The sequence below is a fragment of the Coregonus lavaretus genome (genome assembly GCF_964263955.1).
Source record: "Coregonus lavaretus genome assembly, chromosome: 28".
NCBI classification, from domain to species: domain Eukaryota; kingdom Metazoa; phylum Chordata; class Actinopteri; order Salmoniformes; family Salmonidae; genus Coregonus; species Coregonus lavaretus.
Window position 1 is genome coordinate 14,812,106 of NC_140015.1, and position 21,492 is coordinate 14,833,597.

Below are 21,492 nucleotides of genomic sequence, written 5' to 3' on the forward strand. Positions count from 1 at the left end.
ATGTAGCAGCAGTGTGTAGGAGGGAGATTCCTAGATGTGAGAAGTGTGCTGGAGGAATGTTTAGTGTCGTTGGAAAAAGTTGTGTGTGTAAACTGTAGGGGTACCCATGGTAGGGGTACTCATTGCTTTGTCTCAGAGGTGTCATTCAAGGGTTTTTATTCATTTTTACAATTTTCTACATTGTAGAATAATAGTGAAGATATCAAAACTATGAAATAACACATATGGAATCATGTAGTAACCAAAAACGTGTTAAACAAATCAAAATATATTTCATATTCTTCAAATAGATGACAGCTTTGCACACTCTTGGCATTCTCTCAACCACCTTCACCTGGAATGCTTTTCCAACAGTCTTGAAGGAGTTCCCACATATGCTGAGCACTTGTTGGCTGCTTTTCCTTCACTCTGCGGTCTGACTCATCCCAAACCATCTCAATTGGGTTGAGGTCGGGGGATTGTGGAGGCCAGGTCATCTGATGCATCACTTACACAGCCCTTACACAGCCTGGAGGTGTGTTGGGTCATTGTCCTGTTGAAAAACAAATGACAGTCCCACTAAGCCCAAACCAGATGGGATGGCGTATCGCTGCAGAATGTTGTGGTAACCATGCTGGTTAAGTGTGCCTTGAATTCTAAATAAATCACAGACAGTGTCACCAGTAATGCACCCCCACACCATAACACCTCCTCCTCCGTGCTTTATGGTGGGAAATACACATGCGGAGATCATCCGTTCACCCACACCGCGTCTCACAAAGACACGGCGGTTGGAACCAAAAATCTCAAATTTGGACTCCAGACCAAAGGACACATTTCCACCGGTCTAATGTCCATTGCTTGTTTTTCTTGGCCCAAGCAAGTCTCTTCTTCTTATTGGTGTCCTTTAGTAGTGGTTTCTTTGCAGCAATTCAACCATGAAGGCCTGATTCACACAGTCTCCTCTGAACAGTTGATGTTGAGATGTGTCTGTTACTTGAACTCTGTGAAGGATTTATTTGGGCCGCAATTTCTGAGGCTGGTAACTCTAATGAACTTATCCTCTGCAGTAGAGGTAACTCTGGGTATTCCATTCCTGTGGCGGTCCTCATCAAAGCCAGTTTCATGATAGCGCTTGATGGTTTTTGCGACTGCACTTGAAGAAACTTTCAAAGTTCTTGAAATGTTCTGTATTGACTGACCTTCATGTCTTAAAGTAATGATGGACTGTCGTTTCTCTTTGCTTATTTGAGCTGTTCTTGCCATATTATGGACTTGGTCTTTTACCAAATAGGGCTTTCTTCTGTATACCCCCCGTACCTTGTCACAACACAACTGATTGGCTCAAACGCATTAAGGAAATAAATTCCACAAATTAACTTTTAAGAAGGCACATCTGTTAATTGAAATGCATTCCAGGTGACTACCTCATGAAGCTGGTTGAGAGAATGCCAATAGTGTGCAAAGCTGTCATCAAGGCAAAGGGTGGCTATTTGAAGAATCTCAATTATAAAATATATTTTGATTTGTTTAACACTTTTTGGTTACTACATGATTCTATATGTGTTATTTCATAGTTTTGATGTCTTCACTATTATTCTACAATGTAGAAAATAGTAAAAATAAAGAAAAACCCTTGAATGAGTAGATGTTCTAAAACTTTTGACCGGTAGTATATATATTATTATTTTTAATACTTTCCGTAATACATGTTGGAATGTATTTAAAAGTAATAAAAAATAGTTTGGGGCCAATTTCAAATATTTCACATATATCCCCAAAAATGTATCTAAAAATATATTTTTAAATGTATATATTTTTTCGTGTGGGGGAGTGTCCCGTGTGAGCTAGAAAATGAGACACGCAGGCTTAGCTACCTCACTGTGCTCTGTGACAAGTGGATGCACTTACTGAAGTAATCAGGTTACACTAATATAGTTGTTGACATTGGTTCACATGATGAAGACTGTTGTACTTCTGAGTTTACTGGTCAGTAGTGTCGTACAGTATATAGCAAAAGGTCCCAACATTCTTTCTCAGAGGTCATCATCGGGTCATATAAGTGGGAAGGAATGTATGTGCAAAATAGGAGTCAGACATCATAATTATCTATTGACCCTACTGCTCACACTTACAGTCTCTATGGAAAACTATTTGAATTCATTTTTGGTCCTTATGCTTTACATGAGGTACAACAGTAGACACAATGTTCAGCCAAACTAAGCTATTTATTTCTTATCAATTCAACTGAAATATGATTCAGACACAATAAACATTTGTATTGTCTTGTTCCTTGTCTATCTAGTCTTAGGTCTAGTTAACTATGTGTATGACACCACCTACTGGTGGTGAGTACTTGCTTACACTACCTACAGCAGATTACGAAACCAGAAAACCATTCAGCTGGGGGAACATCCTCCACCACCACACCATTAGCACACAAACAGATGTACTTCCTAACCTTATGTCCTCAAGCGCAGGTCTGGAAACTGAGGCCATCTCTGCAGGGATTTCACTGCTGGGCCATGTGGGAGTGACGTGGGGAAAAGCATAATACCAATGACTGTATTGAAGGAGGAGGGCCTTCTTCAAGCAGCCTGTGTTTCCTGTGCCCAAAGGGGGAGCCAGATTCCTTTCATGAGCATCTGTGAGCTGCATCTGCACTGCCAAAGGAGAATGCCCAACATTCCCAGAATATGAACACAGACCACTGTAGATTAGATTAAAGCAGGACTTCTATACAGACTACTTATAGTCATAGCATCTGTATGATGTATTCAGATTATTACAGGAGTTTGGGGTTCTGATGAAATGTATCTCTTTAAGGCTATTGATGTCATTAATAATTTCAAAGAGCCATGACCAAAAACAGAAATAGCAAAACATTCCAAACATCTCAATCATTTGAAGTTAGGAATTCATTTGAGAGGCACTGTGGTGGGACAAAACATGGCCAAATAAAGTATAAGACAGACTTCAGTTGCCTCAAATTTGACATTCCCTATGCTGTTCATATGTCACCTGCCACAAAGGTAGACAAGAAATGGATCTACCTCAGAGCAGACCTGGGTTCAAATACATATTTCTGTGTATTTGAGTATTTTCAAATGATTTTTGCCAAATCAGCTACTTTAATTTTAAGTATTTGAAAGTGTTTTTGAATAATTATCTATAAATAGCCGAAACTATTTAAAATACTTATTTCCAAATACGTTATTTCAAATACCCCTAGGACCAAACAGACCTGGGGACAAATGCAAGGAGTATTTTAATATTTGTATTTGAAAATATACTGGTCTGTGTATTTAAGCCTTTTCAAAGACATGCCAATACTTTTCAAGTGTATTTCCAAATACATTCCAATATTCAACTACTTGTATTTTCAAATAAAAAATATCAAAATACTTACTTCAAGTGTTTTTGTAAGAAATTGAAATACCCTAAATAGTATTTGCACACAGGTCTGCCTTAGATAGAAATTCATTAGGCTAGATGTAAGTATACAGTATGCTACTAATAGTGTATGCATGTGTTTGCATCTTTGCTGTAAACTGTAACATGAACATGCATCTTAGCTTTGTAGTAAACATTCAACATTGCCATCTGTTGGTCACATGCTGTACATTATACTTTACGGCTACCTAGCTCCAGCAAAGTAAACATTAAGTTGAAAACATAAATCAGGTGAAAACCTCAGGATGCTTTAAGAATCCTTTTCAGAGGTGAAATATCATGCTGGGTTAGTTGGAGAGGATTGGAGCAGTGGAAAAGAGGCCTCGGCAGAACAGAACCTCAGGGAGTATAAGGTAAGGCACAACACACCCGGGTATAAGCACACTATTGTAAGGACTTAGGCGGCTACCTGATCTCTCCTTGGCTGCAACATTCCACCCCCTTTGAATAAGCCCTGGGATTTTATGTAGCCACTACTGAGCTCTCTGTTTTGTACACTAGTTTGTTACCTGTGCTTATAATTCCTGGTCATTATCCTCAATTTGGAGAGCCTCATCGTACAGTTTGTTTATCTAATGACATAGTCACACTGTTATAGTGGTTTAAGCATATTTGTCCTTTTCATGTAAATAGAAAAAAGGAGATACCCATACAAAATGTCATGAAGTATTACTGCTGTTACATGTCATTATAATGTTGTGAAGGGGATCCTTCTGATATTCTATTAACATAAATAGACACACAGCAAATTGAAATTGAATCAGTAGATATTACATGTTGGCAGTGTACACCCACAGAGAAAGTCTGGCCACATAGCATATTTCCGTATGAAAGGTGCCTTTCTCAAGCATTTGGCTGCCTCCCTGTCACATTTGCAGAGAATCTTCTCACATTTGTCCTTGAGATCATCTGGAATGAAAAGAGGGTTAAGTGGGTGAGTAGGTTCCTTCAATGACAGCTGATGTGAAAGGAGTGGTCTGTGGAGGATATGAAGGGGCGGCAGGTAGCTTAGTGGTTAAGAGCGTTGTGCCAGTAACCGAAAGGTCGCTGGTTCTAATCCCCGAGCCGACTAGGTGAAAAATCTGTCGATGTGCCCTTGAGCAAGGCACTTAACCCTAATTGCTCCTGTAAGTCGCTCTGGATAAGAGCGTCTGCTAAATGACATTAAAAAAAAAAAAAAAAAAAAAATGAAGGAAACACTCAGAGGTTTAGAAATGTTAGAAAATGTCTGATGCACAAATAAACACTGTAAAAATCCTGAATGGTGTTGCTTTTCCCATGTGCTTTTGCGATTAGCAATTATGGTGAGAGCTTAAAATAACCGAAAATGAGGGTGAGAAATGATTCCTTTCTGCCCATTCCCTCCTAACCCTCCCATCCCCTATAATGTCTGCAGTGTTTGTAAACTATACAGATGTTTGTTGATCACACATCTGTTAATTTCCATGCACTGAAAATCCCATTCATTTTTAACAGCAAAGCTATACAAAAATGACAGTCACGGCATGTAGTATTTTCTTTCTCTAAATGTCCACACCTGTGTAAGGGGAGGGATAGACTTATTCAGCTTGATTGAATCATTATGTCTCATTCATGTGCATAAAAAGGAGATGGTGTACCACATTCTGCAGTCTTGTCCTCACATGTCCATTGATACTTTCTTGTCTTGGTTTGGCAACCAGCAATTTCTGCATCTCCATAGCAGCAGTCATGTTTGTGACAACACCTTAAAGAAGGCAAAACACACTACTGTAACACTTAAAACAGGACATTATAAGAACTATTTGCTGTCTCAGTGATGCACTACATAAGTAATACAGGCCCTTTTTCTAGTTTGAAAAATACCCAATTAAAACTATAATTGGATTAATAATGTTTGAGAAACTATTAACTGAAAAGGCAGAGACTGGGCGTTTTTACATATTATTGTAGCTTGGACCAACAGCAGCTCTATTTAAAACAACAGGAAATGAAAGAGGATGGGCTCAACTATTGTTAGTGGGCAGGCCTGTGAGAGATAGGCTGGAGGTTCTGTAGTTTAATGGTTTTGTGGGAGTTCATGTCTGTGATTAGTGGACAGAAGGATGTTATGGTAAGGATTTTGGGCGCTCCGCTGGTTGTGCATATCTATTTTCAAATATCCAATTGGCAGGAGGGCAAAACCTAAAAAGAACACCCAAAATGATACACTTTGCAGTTTGAACTGCATCACATAACGCAGGTTGTTATTGTGGCCAACCAGACTGAACAGTTGATTGAGGGGTTTTTCATTCAGTGGTACACTAAATGATCTGAGTTTGTTATGAAATGGCACCCCCCAAAAAACAAAACAACATGTTTTTAACATGTTTATACATCATTACAACTATATAGCTCAGTAATACATAATCAGCTTCACAGAACATGCCAGACTTGTACATAATGTCCTACTGCCTCACCAGTCTGCTTTATCCCTGGGCCAGCCCTGACCCCCCAGTCCACAGTAGCAGCCATACATCATATAAGCCAGGGCTGATCTGCCCGTGCTGCACTTGATGACTCCTGCCAGCTCCAGTAGGCCTCTCTTAGTCCGTGGGGGCCTCTGCAGTGCCATAGAGGCCATTACCACTGCAAAAACAACAACAACAACAACAACAACAGAAGAACATGAAACTCAGCTCTTCACATGTACACCAATCACGTGTACACACATCTTGTTCAAAATGTGCACTTGCATATACTTGTCTGTATGTAGCAGCCTTGCTTAATATGTGCCATTTGCTTCATACTATCTCTTTAGTCATTTGTCCTGTCATCAAGTGAATATTGATAAGTGGAGATCTGTGATTAGTCTCTCATATAAAAATGATTTTGAATGTCTAAGTTTCCAAAGTGTCTGAATGGAAATGCTGTATTATTACAACGTGATGACCTAATATTGCAATTGCAAGCCTGGAGAAGTCCCTCACATTTTCCAAGAAAGATGCTCTTTGTATTTGGGAATATTACAGATGAATAAAGTTCATATTCAGTAAAGAGTGATAAACACAATGCTTAGCAAATGTCTATGTTTTCCCTTTCTGTCAGACACATGATTTCCAGTGTTCTATTTGTGACACTCATTTGTGTACGGGTTGATGGTCACTAGACTTGTTACTGAATGTTATGAATTGTTCTCATATCGTTTGATAGTGATTGACACCAGAGTTAATGAAGGTATAAGGACTGAGGACACAATGACATTATGAACACTTTGATTCTGTAGCAGCTGGCAAGGTCACTGTCTTGTTTTGACTTTACAAGCCTCTCGGGCTGATGTTCAGAGAACATTTGGTACTGTCTGATTAATATGTAAGTACCTTCTCAGAGAAGGCCCGTTCAACGTTTTCTATGCTTCTATGCTGGGGTGTCTCCTTGTTGCAACTTGTAATAAACCAAATGTATTAATGATTGACTATAATTTCTCTGACACTGATATTTTTAGACAACCATAGCTTATGAAATTAACCCCCTTTCCCACAATACAAAACAATTTCACACTTTGTATGGGACTTCTTTACTTTTTGTTCAGCTGGAAATTATTTTCACGCTCTTATACTCTGGTCTAGTTCTATAACCTATTTTCACAGATCTAATTAACATGAAATTGTCATGTGCATATTAGTTGTCATCATACAAGACATGACAATTGACATTGGTACAGATGAGCTCTATATAAAGATCACAAGATTATTGAAATGAAAATGAAAGATTAAACCATTTCAAGATCATACAGTTGTATTCTTGTGTGAAATTAAGGAGTTGAATCATCAGAATATAACAGATCTAATTTCCTTTCATGTTAGATCCCTGAAGGCACATTGTCCTTTAACATTACTTCACTCCCTCTCAATCCCTCTTAATTATTCCCTGCAAAATGTGTTAAAAAGTTAAAGAAATTCAAGCAGCAATTTACCAGAGAACAGCAGAAGTATCCGATAAAGCGCAGGCATGGTGTGCAAGAGGGAGTCTGCATGCACTGCTGCTTATTTACACTCTGGTGTGGAGAGTTTTTTTAGAGTCTGGCTTGAATAATCTCCTAAGGATCACTCCCTCCTCCTCTCATGACGCTCTGCTGTAGCCTAATCCTTGAACACTGATCTGAACTTGGTTTGAGTTCCCTCTCTGTTAGAATCACCCCAGAGTCCATATTTTAGTATTATTTAAAGCCAATTGCTCAATGACTTTTGTTCAGATTCTGGAAGACCAAGGACTTCAGTTCAGGACTAATGCCATGTAGAATACTAGAAGTAGGTCTACTTTATCAATAAATTAATGTCTGTGGTCATTGTTTTATCATGTCAACAGCCTTATAGCATGCAATTCCTCACAGAAACCATGTTCATAAAGGCCCAGCAAGTCAACTGTGTCAAAATGTTGTATATCAAATCAAATCAAATTTTCTTGGTCACATACACGTGTTTAGCAGATGTTATTGCGGGTGTAGCGAAATGCTTGTGCTTCTAGCTCCGACAGCGCAGTAATATCTAACAAGTAATATCTAACTTCCTTTCATGTTAGATCCCTGAAGGCACATTGTCCTTTAACATTACTTCACTCCCTCTCAATCCCTCTTAATTATTCACAACATATACCCAATACACACAAATCTAAGTAAGGAATGGAATTTAAGAATATATATATGGACAAGCAATGACAGAGCGGCATGGACTAGATACAGTAGAGTATTATAGAATACAGTATATACATATGAGATGAGTAATGCTAGATATGTAAAGATTATTAAAGTGACTAGTGTTCCATTTCTTAAAGTGGCCAGTGATTTCAATAGGCAGCAGCAGCTTCTAATGTGCTAGTGATGGCTATTTAACAGTCTGATGGCCTTGAGATAGAAGCTGTTTTTCATTCTCTCGGTCCCAGCTTTGATGCACCTGTACTGACCTCAAAAAAGGCAGTGGCTCGGGTGGTTGATGTCCTTGATGATCTTTTTAGCCTTCCTGTGACATCGGGTGCTGTAGGTGTCCTGGAGGGCGGGTAGTTTGTCCCCAGTAATGCGTTCGGCAGACTGCACCACCCTCTGGAGAGCCCTGCGATTGCGGGTGGTGCAGTTGCCATACATTTTAGTCATTTAGCAGACGCTTTTATCCACAGCGACTTACAGTTAGTGAGTGCATACATTTTTCATATTGGCCCCGCGTGGGAATCGAACCCACAACCCTGGCGTTGCAAGCGCCGTGCTCTACCAACTGAGCTACAGGAGGCGCCATACCAGGCGGTGATACAGCCCGACAGGATGCTCTCAATTGTTCATCTGTAAAAGTTTGTGAGGGTTTTAGGTGCTATATTTCCGTTCATAATTCATATGAATTATAATATTTATTTGTTGACATTTCAAGATCTCATCATGTACATTGTACTGTAATTTCATAGCTTACTAAAGTAAAAAGTCAGATCACACAGTTTGTGGTCAACAGGGGGCCCTGTTTCCTCGAATAAGAATGGAATTTAGCGAACATGAAAAACGTCAGGCCAGAGACCAGGCCACATCATGATTCGTGTCCCCAACACTCAAGAAAGCAGTGATGCTGGCCGGGGAACAAATCATACATCTTAAGCTGTACTAATTTAGGTGTGGACTTTTTGACATCTAAATATTTCTTAAGGGTGAGCATATTTTAAATGTCATTTTTTGTAAGATATCTAACTAGCTAGATAGCTAACATTAGCTACACCGCTAACAATGTAACGTTAGCCATGTAGCTAGCTCACTTGCATATCCTGCCCGACACACGTTACTGTAGAAAAATGTACAGGTACTAGTGAACGTCATCTTTAGCAAGCAAGTAACTGTACACTTTATAGCAATGGCTAGCTAGCAATCACATTGCATACTGTTGTGTTTAGAATATCAATATATTTATCATGCCCGACCGGTTAGTCTAATTTAGTTAATTTAGCATACCTTGGTTGAGGTATGTTTTCGACCTAGACGCTAGCTAACTAGCTAGGTAGTTACATATGTCCATGCGTATCGAACATTTCCTCTGACGTTATTGTGTTAACTTGTGATAATGTACACTTTATAACGTTCGTCCAGGACCAGCTCTTCCAACTACTGTACTGTATTGTTGATTTTTATAGCCAGACTAGTTGTCAATTGTAAGCAGACTCACTTTAGCTAGTTAGCTTTATATCTTCTCGAAATATTGACAGATTACGTTTAACTAACGTTAACTAGTGAAGTCGACAGACAGGAAGTTCAAGGCATGACGAAGTTTAAAGCCATGGGTTTTCGAGGCTCCCGTATGCTTTGTTGAATTAGGAGCACGTTAAGCCACAAAAGTAATTTCACCTGTCTAACGTTATACACATTCATGATGTGAATTGTAGTTAATGAGTGAGTAACTTAATGAAAATTAATGTTTGGATGTATTCGTACTGTATGCCAGGCCTAAGATAAAAAGGTTTTGACAATGATACACTTTAGCTCTGAGTAGGCCTAAAACATGTCAACTAGCAAGCTGACTAACTTTTAAATTACATATTGTGTTGACAGAGACTTAAAGAAACAGGTGAACATGTCAATCCTGTGTCAGGACCGAAGCAGTCGCTGGCAGGATATTCAGAATGGGCTGCAGTTCATCCAGTGAGTATGATCAGGGATCCCCAGTCCAAGTCAGTGTACCCAGGGAATGCTGATTGGTTGAGTGCATAGGGAAATCATGCTACAGAGCTGTTGTCAGCCACCAAAGGATGGTCTTGGGGGAAGAGAATTACAATTCATTTTCACAGGAGACAGCCTAAGTGTTTGCATAGTGGTAACTGCCTGGAACTACAACAAGTCAGATGTTGTTTAGCAATTTCTCGATCTTGTGCCTCAATGTGAGTAATATTGAAATTGTATTATTTGGGGAAAGATTACTCCATGATGTCCTTGAATGGTGTAATACTTGAAAATGCTCATGTTTTCAACGTCAAGGAGATCGAAGTTTAAACTTGTTTGTTTCTAGGTCAACTCTGCCCTATCCTGGAACTCAGGAACAATATGAGGTGATTATGCAATCAACCCAAAGGGCAGCACCTACATTAATGACATATGAAGCTCAGAATGCACCTCCATATTTTGGTATTTAGAAGTTCAATTTGTTTTTTCAGGTGTTCATTCAGGACCTTGTGAGGAATCTGTTTGGTGAAGGAAATGATGTATTCAATGAAGGGGAATGGATGCGATCTATAGAAATGTACACTGAGGCCTTGAGCATAGCAGAATATGCAGACTCGGAGGACATCAGTGTATCTACTGGAACGTTGGAAAAGCTGTATGCCAACCGAGCTGCTGCTTACTTGAACATTGTACCGGTAAGCCAGGTTTAAGAAAGTGGTGTGTTTTGTCTTACATTTATGAATTTACTATTATTTCTATTTATTTTCTGTTCAAATAGTGGTATAATTTGTGAAATTTTTTTCAGGGTCTGCATGATGAAGCACTAGTAGACTGTGAGAAAGCTCTTCAATTGAATGAGGGAAACCATAGAGCTCTTTATAGGAAAGCCCGAGCCTTGAAAGAGATGGGCAGGCATAAGGAGGCCTATGAGGCTGTAGCGAAGTGCTCCCTTGCAGTGCCTCAGGTGAGACGGCAGAGAAAATATACCATGTGAAAAGGCTCTGTAGATTGTTAGTTTTACTGTCTTAAGTTCATAATCCTTATTGTCAATATGTGATTGTTCTTTCAGGATCCTAATGTTATACGATTGACTCAGGACCTTGCCAAAATGTTGGGATTGAAAATCCGTAAAGCCTATGTCAGGAGTAAGGTGAGAGTGCACTGTGTTGAGTATGAATGGGCTACTTCAGTATGTGGCTTAGTATCTAACCTTGTGACATTTCTTTCAACAGCCTGCCTTAAATGTTTTGCCTGGATCAAGTTATTCAGGTGCATCCAATGACAAGGTAAAGGGAAGGGAATTCAATTTCTTTGTGGCAATCTGGACACAATACAGATTACTTGCATCAAGTGAACGTGGTATACCAGCAAGTAAAGATTTTAAGAGCTTTCTTTTTTATTTGTTTCAGTGTCATGGATCTACATCTGTGGAAGATATAGAAATGGGTAAGACATTCTGTGATTTAGTTTGAGTAATTTACTTAAAGGACCAGTGCAGTCAAATGTGATTTTCCTGTGTTTTGTATACACTGAGTATACAAAACATTAAGAACACCTTCGTTCCATGACAGACTGACCAGGTGAATCCAGGTGAAAGCTATGATCGCTTATTGATGTCACTTGTTAAATCCACTTCAATCAGTGTAGATGAAGGGGAGGAGAACGGTTAATGAAGGATTTTCAAACGCAGGAGGTTGGTGGCACCTTAATTGGGGAGGACGGGCTCGTGGTAATGGCTGGAGTGGAATGGTAGAAACCATGTGTTTGATGCCATTCCATTAGCGTCGTTCCAGCCATTATGAGCTGTCCTCCCCTCAGCAGCCTCCACTGTTTTTAAGCCTTGAGACGATTGAGTATGTGTGCCATTCAGAGGTTGAATAGGAAAGACAAAAGTTTTAAGTCCCTTTGAAAGGGGTATGGTAGTAGGTGCCAGGTGCACCGGTTTGTGTGAAGAACTGCAACGCTGCTGGGTCTTTCATGCTCAACAGTTTCCCGTGTGTATCAAGAATGGTCCACCACTCAAAGGACATCTAGCCAACTTGACACAACTGTGGGAAGCCTTGGAGTCAACATGAGCCAGCATCCCTGTGGAACGCTTTCGACACCTTGTAGAGTCCATGGGCTGACGAATTGAGGCTGTTCTAAGGGCAAAGAGGGGGGTTCCTACTGTTTGGTATACTCAGTGTATATTTCTACACTGAGGTTGGAATAATACTGTGAAATTATGAAAATTATAATGCCCTTTTTAGTGTAAGAGCTGTTTTGGTGGGATGGACTTTTGGCCTGCCTGGCTAAATTGGTTAATAGACCAATCGATAGGTTGGCTGACATCACGTAAATGATGCACGCACATCGACGTGGCTGGAAGGCGTGCGTTGTTATGATTCTGAATGGTCAGATGGCTAGTAACAATGGCAAGAAGCTGCCATGTGTGGAATTGTAGTAAGCTCGCTTATTATTGTTATTGATACCATGTCTTTTTTTGAGGTGTTTTGACTGTCATGTCTATGCTAATATGGCAAAAAAATTGCTAGCTAGCTAACCAACAAATGTAACAATGTATACTGAACAAAAATATAAACGCAATATGCAACAATTTCAAAGATTTTACGGAGTTACCGTTCATATAAGGAAATCAGTCAATTTAAATAAATAAATTAGGCCCTAATCTATGGATTTCACGACTGGGCAGGGGTGCAGCCATGGGTGGGCCTTGGAGGGCATAGGCCCACCCACTTGGCAGCTAGGCCCACCCACTGAGGAGCCAGGCCCAGCCAATGAGAATGAGTTTTCCCCCACAAAAGGGCTTTATTACAGACAGAAATATCCTCAGCAAACAATCACAGTAAGGTACTTAGTTGTTACCCAGAAATGATTTGATAATGAGATAAAAACGGCTGCATTGGACCTTTAAAGGGGGAAGGTCTTGTTGCAAAAAAATAATCTGTTTGCACTTTCCACATTCCCACCTGTGTTGTAGAAGTGAATCAGCCCCCTCAGGAAACTGGCGGTCCAGACGCGGCCCCCCCAAGCCTAGACCCAGTGGCAGCCATGAAGGTGCACCCCCCTCGGAATGAGAGAATGGAAGCTGAATCCCCCCCTGTCAGCATCATCCCTTCAGTCTCACCTGTTGAGGTTCACACCCCAGAGCCCATTCATGTTCCGGTGCCCCTGCCTATGCCCATTTCCAAGCCCATGCCCTTGCCTACGTTGGTCAATGGTGCCAGAGCCAGCCCTACCCAGTCCTACCATTTGCCAATGCAAAAGTCTCGTCCGGACTTCGATGCGGAAATCATTGGAGATGACCTGGATGATCTGCTGGACCAAGCTGGCCCCGGCTCCACAGAATCTCCCATGGTACGTTCATGGGAGATTGCTGCTAATGTAGGAAAACATTTTTTTATTTTTTTTTGCACATTAAATTATAGTTCTTTATCTGTTTTTGTTTTAATTCTGAATATCATGTTAAAACAATATCTTATGATGATTGTGTTGTTCTCTCTCCTCTAGGTCATTCCCACCATGAAGGGGCCTATCCCTTTTCCAACCAGTGCCCCCTCGAATTCCATGTCTAGTCCTTTCCTTATGCCATCTCATATGAACCCCTTTATGCATGTGGCATCACAGTGCACAGTGACTCTGCCTCCTCCCTACCACAAGCCACAAGCCAGCGGGTACTCTTTAGGTCTAGACACCTTCGGGGTCTCCTCTCCATTGGATTCACTGGATAGTCTCTCCATGTCAGAGCCTCAGACAGGTATGCAAGGAGTTGCATACAGCCAGTTTAACGGTAATACCTCTCGAATGTGTTGAACATTTGTTATTATCCTTATATCTTATATCTGGGGTGGCAGGTAGCCTAGCTCTTGAGAGCCAGTAACCAGTAAGCTGGTTCGAATCCCGAGACGACTAGGTGAAAAATCAGTCCATATGCCCTTGAGCAAGGTACTTAACCTTAATTGCTCCCGTAAGTTGCTTTGGATAAGAGCGTCTGCTAAATTACTAAAATGTAAATAACTTCTTATTGAATAGTGAAATCTCATTGGCTAACAAATGTGGATTTTGACAAAACAATCAACTGAAATTTGATTTTACTTTTCATAAACTTTTTGTCAATGTCTGATGTCTTTTTATTTTCCCCCCTCCAAAATCTAGGATATAGTCAGCATCCGTTCATGCAGGTGAGTCTAGCTAGTCTAGTCTTCATGTCCAACTGATATTTACACAACAGTACCTTTTGTTCATATGTCTTTTTAGTTTTTAATGTCTGTTTTAAATAAATCATGATCTTTTTTTCCCCCTCCAGTTGACCAACCATGATAAGCCGATGGGAATGGCCCTGGGGATGCCAGATGTAACCCCCCATCCTGTTGTGGATTTGGCCAAAAATCCCCTGGCTGATACTCATGAATTCAAACAGGCATGCTCAAACTGCTATGTCAAAACTGGTAAGAACATGCTTCATGTAAATAACTGCATTCAATATATACTGAACAAAAATATAAACGCAACAATTTCAAAGATTTTACTGAGTTACAGTTCATATAAGGAAATCAGTCAATTGAAATAAATAAATTAGGCCCTAATCTATGGATTTCACATGACTGGGCAGGGGTTTATTTCAGCTTGTGAAACATGGGACCAACACTTTACATGTTGCGTTTATATTTTTGTTCAGTGTAGTTGAATAAGGCTATTTTGCTTATTGTGAGATATCTAAGAGTATGAAACTGGGTTGATAAATGGGAATGGATGTGAAAGCTCATGTTGATATCCTATCACTAGGGCTTGGAGTGTTGGATTTCACATTCTATACCGAAGAGCACAAATGCAAGAAGGACATATTACTTGGAAGGATAAAAAATCACCTAGACAAATCATGGAAGCTGATCAGACCCAGACCGACAAAATCCCAGTATGTCGGGCCTTACTACATCTGCAAAGGTAAGCCTCTCAAATATTGCTACTAACTCCTCCAATGTGCTTCATGGTCCGTCTGTGCCAGTGTTCAGCTGCCTATGGAGATTATTAACCAAAACAATGACCTTGTAGATGTCGCCATTGGAGAGGGGTGCAGGTACCCTGGTCACTGCACGTTTGCCTACTGCCAAGAGGAGATTGATGTTTGGTCCCTGGAGCGCAAAGGCTTCATCTGCAGAGACTTTCTCTTTGATCCATTTGGGCCCACCAGTAAGATCAATCTGACTGTCCCGAAGATCCTACAGGAGCATCACGGGATATTCATGTTCCTCTGTGGGGTAAGTTGGGCTTTTTAATGTAAAACAATGTGATGTTCCTCCTGTAATGGGGTGTCTTCATTGATAAGTTGCTGAGTCTGACTTATTTGTATTGCCATTGTTGTGCTAGAGCAGCCGGGGTGCACAACTCTGGTTCTTGAGTGCTGCAGTGGATGCTTGGTTTTGCCTTTTAATTAGCCCAGAGTAATAGTGTGTGCTCTAGACAATCAATTATATTAAGTGTCAGGGAGAAATGAAAACCAGCAGGAGCACTCCTGTGTTATAGAGGGAAATTTTGACTTGGAGTTTCCCTGATCTAACCTCTAGCTGATAACATGACTGTAACCACATCCTTTACTGTAACCACATCCTGAATCCTCATTATTCTCATGAGCAATATAATTCCATGGTAACAATGATGCTGAGACTGATTTTTTTCTGTTTTAAAAGTATGCCAAACTAATGATTGCAAAGTTAAACAAACCATACACATCTATGCACTAGGACAACTTTTAACAATTTCCACTGATAATAAATCTAATTAAAAACATTTACTAGTGCAGATGCAAAGTTTGGTAACAGAATTACGGTTTGTTGTTTTTGCCGTCATTCTGTTACCATGGAATTGCCCTAATACAACACTAATGTTGACTGTCATATTACTGCATCTGGCATATAACCTTCAGTGTCAGCGTTATGAATGGGAGCTGTGCCCTTCAGTAAAACACTTGACCTTAGTAAAACCTCTACTCTGTGTACAGTGTCCTGTAAGAGTTGTCCATCTCTCTAATGTATCTGATCTGATCTCCAGGTGTGTTTTGATCACAAACCCAGAATAATCAGCAAAACCAATAAGGACAACCCATCTCTTTGCTCTCACCCCGTGACAGAGCATGCCTTTGAAGATCATAAGTAAGCCATTTCACTTGTTTAAACATGCTGAGAGAGATGCAGAAGTTTTAAAGTGAATTAAGCAGCGGTCTACCTTGTAAGTGATGGTTTGTGGCTGACTGCTCCGGTTCCTTTAGTAATTAAAAACATTCTTATACTGTAAGACTGTTCATTTGGACACACAAACTCAACTAAACATTGTGTATAGTTTGTAGCATAACTGCATGTGAATTCAAACAGGCTTTTTCTTTTAATCTTAATTTTGTGAAGAATGTAGGAGTGTTTTTTTAGTTTGGCCAACTACAGTTTTTTGTTGAGTAAGCCCACTAGTGTATATTGGAACATGATTCTATGCTCTGCACAGTGGGGTTGTGAACTTTATACGAGTTGTTGTGCTTTCAGGTGCCTGGTCCACATTCTGAGGGAGAACACTGTGCGCTACTCCAAAATCCGTCCGTACAGTCCGCAGAACCAGATGGACATCTGTCGGCATGAGGTGCGCTACGGCTGCGTGCGGGAAGATGAGTGCTTCTATGCCCACAGCCTGATCGAGCTGAAGGTGTGGATGATGCAGCACCAGCTAGGTAAGCTGTTACCACCTATTAAAGGTGCCTTCAAATAGCATCTAATCAAATAATGTTATTGGTAATTCAACAAGATTGCTTTTCTGAGTATTTAAGGAGCTTCTGGTAACTTTTGTGGGTTTTCTACGTGAACATCCCTCTTAAAACTCTTTGCAATCTGTTTATGATCATATAGGCATCACTCCTGAAAATATTGTCCAGGAGGCCAATAGGTTTTGGAACATGGAGGCGGGCTCCCAAGGATCCCTGGTAAACAGTCATTGTACACAACACTATATTCAGAAAATGCTTTGTTTCCTAAACATATTTCTAATGTTCATTTGACTGCAGATTTTCCACATTACCTAACACAAACCATTTATTTTGTGTCATTCCAGCAATTCACCATACCATTGAAGAGGTTTGGACCCCCAAATCTGAAGATGCAGTTTGTGTGTGGGCAGTGTTGGAGAAACGGCCAACTTAGTGAGGCAGACAAGAACAAGAAGTACTGCACTGCCAAAGCCAGGCATTCGTGAGTAGTTCTCTCCCCTGAAACCATTTGAGGATCAATTTGAATAATGAGCCTTGTCAGCATAGTAATTTGCATCTGACCTGTGTTGCAGTTGGTCAAAAGACAAACGAGTGGTGCTGGTGAGTTCCATCGAACGCAAGAAGTGGACAACGATCCGCCCTCTCCCAACAAAAAAGCCCATCCCATCTCAGTTTGAGGTAGGCCTAGCAGGGCTGCAGTATGTCTGACCACATACTTTGCTGACTTGAATGGGAATCTCCCAGAGAGGATCATGTTTTGTCCTCATGTTTTGTGTGTGTTTTACTTACAGATTTGCATGCACGTGTCTACTGGCAAAAAGTGCCAGTACATCGGGAACTGCACATTTGCACACAGCACAGAGGAAAGGGACCTGTGGACATACATGAAAGAGAACAACAGTGAGTTCATGTTACAGATGGACTGTAGTATTTGTACAGCAGTTCGTGCCTGTGTGATGTACAATACATGTAATTATGATGAGTAATACAAACTTAATCAGATACTATACTGTGTGTGTCCATTTAGTTCCAGACATGGAACAGCTGTATGAGCGCTGGCTGCAGTCTCAGAAGCCTGGCTGGAGCGAGGAGGCCTCCAACAGCGCCATCAAGGAGAATGGGAAGCAGATCCACATGCCCACAGACTATGCTGAGGAGGTGGTAAGCAAGCTCTGTTTTAATCACGTCCCGATGATTATATAACTTTCAACATGCTTTAAGTGACCACAAACCTTCAACATGCTAATATCATCTTGATGATTTATGTTATGCTAGGCTGGCAACCATTGTTGGCTTTGTGGTAAGAACTGCAACAGTGACAGGCAGTGGCAACAGCACATCACCTCAGAAAAACACAGAGAGAAAGTGTTCAACTCTGAAGACGATCAGAACTGCTGGCAGTATCGCTTCCCCACTGGCACCTTCAGAGTTTGCGAGAGGTAAGGTTTCTATGCTAATTCAATGTTTATTTAGGTCACTGGTGCCTAATTTGATTACTGGAAATTGTGTTATTGGTGACTGACATTTCTGATACTGCATCCATTTCCACAGATACCTTAAAGGCACTTGCACAGAGGAGGAGTTGTGTAAGCTGGCTCATGGAAACGAGGAACTAAAGGAATGGACGGAGCGCAGGGAGTTCCTTTTGATGAAACTGGCCAAAGCAAGAAAAGACCATCTTATAGCCCCAAATGACAATGACTTTGGCAAATATAGTTTTCTGCTTAAAGACATAAAGTAATGATTTGATGACAATGATTATGTTGGGATGCAATATCTTTTGCAGTAGTAAGTAAGAGGTACAGGGTCAGGTGACCTTGGAGAGGCTCTAGTCTACCATTAAGAGGAGAGATTCAGTGCACAGCCTGATTTTAATGGAAAGTACAAAGATTGCCATGTGCTCCAAATGATCATGGCTGTGTTCCTTTTATCACAGATAAAGAGATGCACCATTGCCTTTTACGCAACGTAGCGATCATTGACGCATCACAAAGATTGCTTGTCATAAAATGGAGTGATGACCTACTCAGAGAAGCCAAAGCAGGGGTAGACACTATATCAGAACAGCTCTTCTGTCGTGGGTGACTTAAAAGGCTTGTTATGTATTTGTGTTTTTAAGAAGGGTTCTTATGGGGTCTCCTTTCTGTTTTATACGATTCATAAGTTTGAAGATTGGAATGTTTGAAATGGAATTCTGCATCCTTTCACAAATTCTGTTCATGTAGGTCTTTTTCATTATTTCCATAATTCGTTGCATTTATGCCTGTTGGTTTCGGAAGATATGGACCAACCAAAATAAAATCTTGATTTCTTATTACAAGTATTGATTTGGTACTTGTTAATTGGTATAGCAGCCTAAAGAATTTAGGTTGACATTCTATGCAATGTGCTTAGTTGTCATGACCAATCTAAAATGGAAGAACTTTTGCAAAGCTTGATCAGTGGTTGAATGTGTTAGGAAGGATAACATGGTTTGTGGGATGACAATGGTCGAGTTCCTGCCTGACTACATTCCAGATGCATTCCAGATCTTACAACTCCTGAATAGGTGTCAGCTAAACACAAAATTAGCGCATTCCTCTGCCCAGGCGTTGCTGATGCCGGCCAGATCTTACAATGCCAGGATAGGTATTTTAAATATCAGCTAACCACAATGACTATACAGTTGAAGTCGGAAGTTTACATACACTTAGGTTGGAGTCATTAAAACTCCACAAATGTCTTGTTAACAAACTATACTTTGTACATGACACAAGTCATTTTTCCAACAATTGTTTACAGACAGATTATTTCACTTATAATTCACTGTATCACAATTCCAGTGGGTCAGAAGATTACATACACTAAATTAACTGTGCCTTTAAACAGCTTTGAAAATTCCAGAAAATGATGTCATGGCTTTAGAAGCTTCTGATAGGCTAATTGACATAATTTCAGTCAATTGGAGATGTACCTGTTGATGTATTTCAAGGCCTACCTTCAAACTCAGTGCCTCTTTGCTTGACATCATGGGAAAATCTAAAGAAATCAGCCAAGACCTCAGAAAAAAAATTGTTGACCTCCACAAGTCTGGTGCATCCTTGGGAGCAATTTCCAAACGCCTGAAGGTACCACGTTCATCTGTACAAACAATAGTACGCAAGTATAAACACCATGGGACCACGCAGCCGTCATACCGCTCAGGAAGGAGACGCGTTCTGTCTCCTAGAGATGAACGTACTTTGGTGCGAAAAGTGCAAATAAATCCCAGAGCAACAGCAAAGGACCTTGTAAAGATGCTGGAGGAAACAGGTACAAAAGTATCTATATCCACAGTAAAACGAGTCCTATATCAACATAACCTGAAAGGCCGCTCAGCAAGGAAGAAGCCACTGCTCCAAAACCGTCATAAAAAAGCCAGACTACGGTTTGCAACTGCACATGGGGACAAAGATCATACTTTTTGGAGAAATGTCCTCTGGTCTGATGAAACAAAAATAGAACTGTTTGGCCATAATTACCATTGTTATGTTTGGAGGAAAAAGGTGGTTGCTTGCAAGCCGAAGAACACCATCCCAACCGTGAAGCACGGGGGTGGCAGCATCATGCTGTGGGGGTGCTTTGCTGCAGGAGGGACTGGTGCACTTCACAAAATAGATGGCATCATGAGGAAGGAAATGTATGTGGATATATTGAAGCAACATCTCAAGACATCAGTCAGGAAGTTAAAGCTTGGTCACAAATGGGTCTTCCAAATGGACAATGACCCCAAGCATACTTCCAAAGTTGTGGCAAAATGGCTTAAGGACAACAAAGTCAAGGATTTGGAGTGGCCGTCACAAAGCCCTGACCTCAATCCTATAGAACATTTGTGGGCGGAACTGAAAAAGCGTGTGCGAGCAAGGAGGCCTACAAACCTGACTCAGTTACACCAGCTCTGTCAGGAGGAATGGGCCAAAATTCACCCAACCTATTGTGGGAAGCTTCTGGAAGGCTACCTGAAACGTTTGACCCAAGTTAAACAATTTAAAGGCAATGCTACCAAATACTAATTGAGTGTATGTAAACTTCTGACCCACTGGGAATGTGATGAAAGAAATAAAAGCTGAAATAAATCATTCTCTCTACTATTATTCTGACATTTCACATTCTTAAAATAAAGTGGTGATCCTAACTGACCTAAGACAGGGAATTTTTACTAGGATTAAATGTCAGGAATTGTGAAAAACTGAGTTTAAATGTATTTGGCTAAGGTGTATGTAAACTTCCGTATTCAACTGTATATACAGAAGTATGTGCAAACCCATTCAAATGAGCTATTTCAGCCACACCCATTGCTGACAGGTGTATAAAATCGAGCACACAGCCATGCAATCTCCATAGACAAACATTGGTAGTAGAATGGCCTTACTGAAGAGCTCAATGACTTTCAACGTGGCACCGTCATAGGATGCCACCTTTCCAACAAGTGAATTTGTCAACTTTCTGCCCTGCTAGAGCTGCCCCTCAACTGTAAGTGCTGTTATTGTGAAGTGGAAACATCTAGGAGCAACAACGGCTCAGCTGTGAAGTGGTAGGTCACACAAGCTCACAGAACGGGATGCAGACTGCTGAAGTGCATAAAAAATCGTCTGTCCTCGGTTGCAACACTCACTACCGAGTTCCAAACTGTCTCTGGAAGCAATGTCACCAG

General features: G+C 40.6%; 2 protein-coding genes across 5 annotated transcripts; one reads left to right on the plus strand and one right to left on the minus strand.

The window, feature by feature from the left end:
* Positions 1-2,190: 2,190 nt before the first annotated feature.
* Positions 2,191-7,454, minus strand: LOC311104235 (phospholipase A2-like). Its single transcript, XM_084145980.1, has 4 exons — positions 7,367-7,454; positions 5,871-6,039; positions 5,052-5,158; positions 2,191-4,341 (listed from the first exon to the last, which is right to left on the minus strand). The coding sequence occupies exons 1-4, from the start codon at positions 7,401-7,403 to the stop codon at positions 4,193-4,195; spliced, it is 462 nt and encodes a 153-aa protein (XP_084002106.1). The 5' UTR covers positions 7,404-7,454; the 3' UTR covers positions 2,191-4,192.
* Positions 7,455-8,921: 1,467 nt separating this feature from the next.
* Positions 8,922-18,576, plus strand: LOC311104234 (zinc finger CCCH domain-containing protein 7A-like). Of its 4 annotated transcripts, none has more exons than XM_084145976.1 (23): positions 8,922-9,075; positions 9,968-10,057; positions 10,422-10,461; positions 10,567-10,770; positions 10,881-11,039; positions 11,145-11,225; positions 11,308-11,361; positions 11,485-11,521; positions 13,056-13,459; positions 13,586-13,865; positions 14,231-14,256; positions 14,382-14,523; positions 14,861-15,019; positions 15,128-15,333; positions 16,124-16,224; positions 16,606-16,787; positions 16,963-17,036; positions 17,165-17,301; positions 17,393-17,498; positions 17,612-17,720; positions 17,848-17,981; positions 18,096-18,259; positions 18,372-18,576. In XM_084145976.1, exons 2-23 carry the CDS (start codon positions 9,990-9,992, stop codon positions 18,559-18,561), a joined length of 3,057 nt encoding a protein of 1,018 aa, XP_084002102.1. In that variant the 5' UTR covers positions 8,922-9,075; positions 9,968-9,989; the 3' UTR covers positions 18,562-18,576. The 4 variants fall into 4 exon arrangements, with proteins under 4 accessions (XP_084002102.1, XP_084002103.1, XP_084002104.1 ...); XM_084145977.1 differs by having other exon boundaries at positions 13,586-13,832; XM_084145978.1 differs by having other exon boundaries at positions 8,986-9,075; positions 13,056-13,432; positions 13,586-13,832.
* Positions 18,577-21,492: the final 2,916 nt, after the last annotated feature.

Coding starts and splice junctions, on each gene's coding strand:
- LOC311104235 (XM_084145980.1), bottom strand. CDS start 7,403: ATGCCTGCGCTTTATCGGATACTTCTGCTGTTCTCTG. Junction 6,040..7,366: donor GATACTTCTGCTGTTCTCTG/GTAAATTGCTGC, acceptor TTGTTTTTGCAG/TGGTAATGGCCTCTATGGCA. Junction 4,342..5,051: donor GGACAAGACTGCAGAATGTG/GTACACCATCTC, acceptor TTTTCATTCCAG/ATGATCTCAAGGACAAATGT.
- LOC311104234 (XM_084145976.1), top strand. CDS start 9,990: ATGTCAATCCTGTGTCAGGACCGAAGCAGTCGCTGGCAGGATATTCAG. Junction 11,522..13,055: donor TGTGGAAGATATAGAAATGG/GTAAGACATTCT, acceptor CCTGTGTTGTAG/AAGTGAATCAGCCCCCTCAG. Junction 17,721..17,847: donor ATACATGAAAGAGAACAACA/GTGAGTTCATGT, acceptor GTGTCCATTTAG/TTCCAGACATGGAACAGCTG.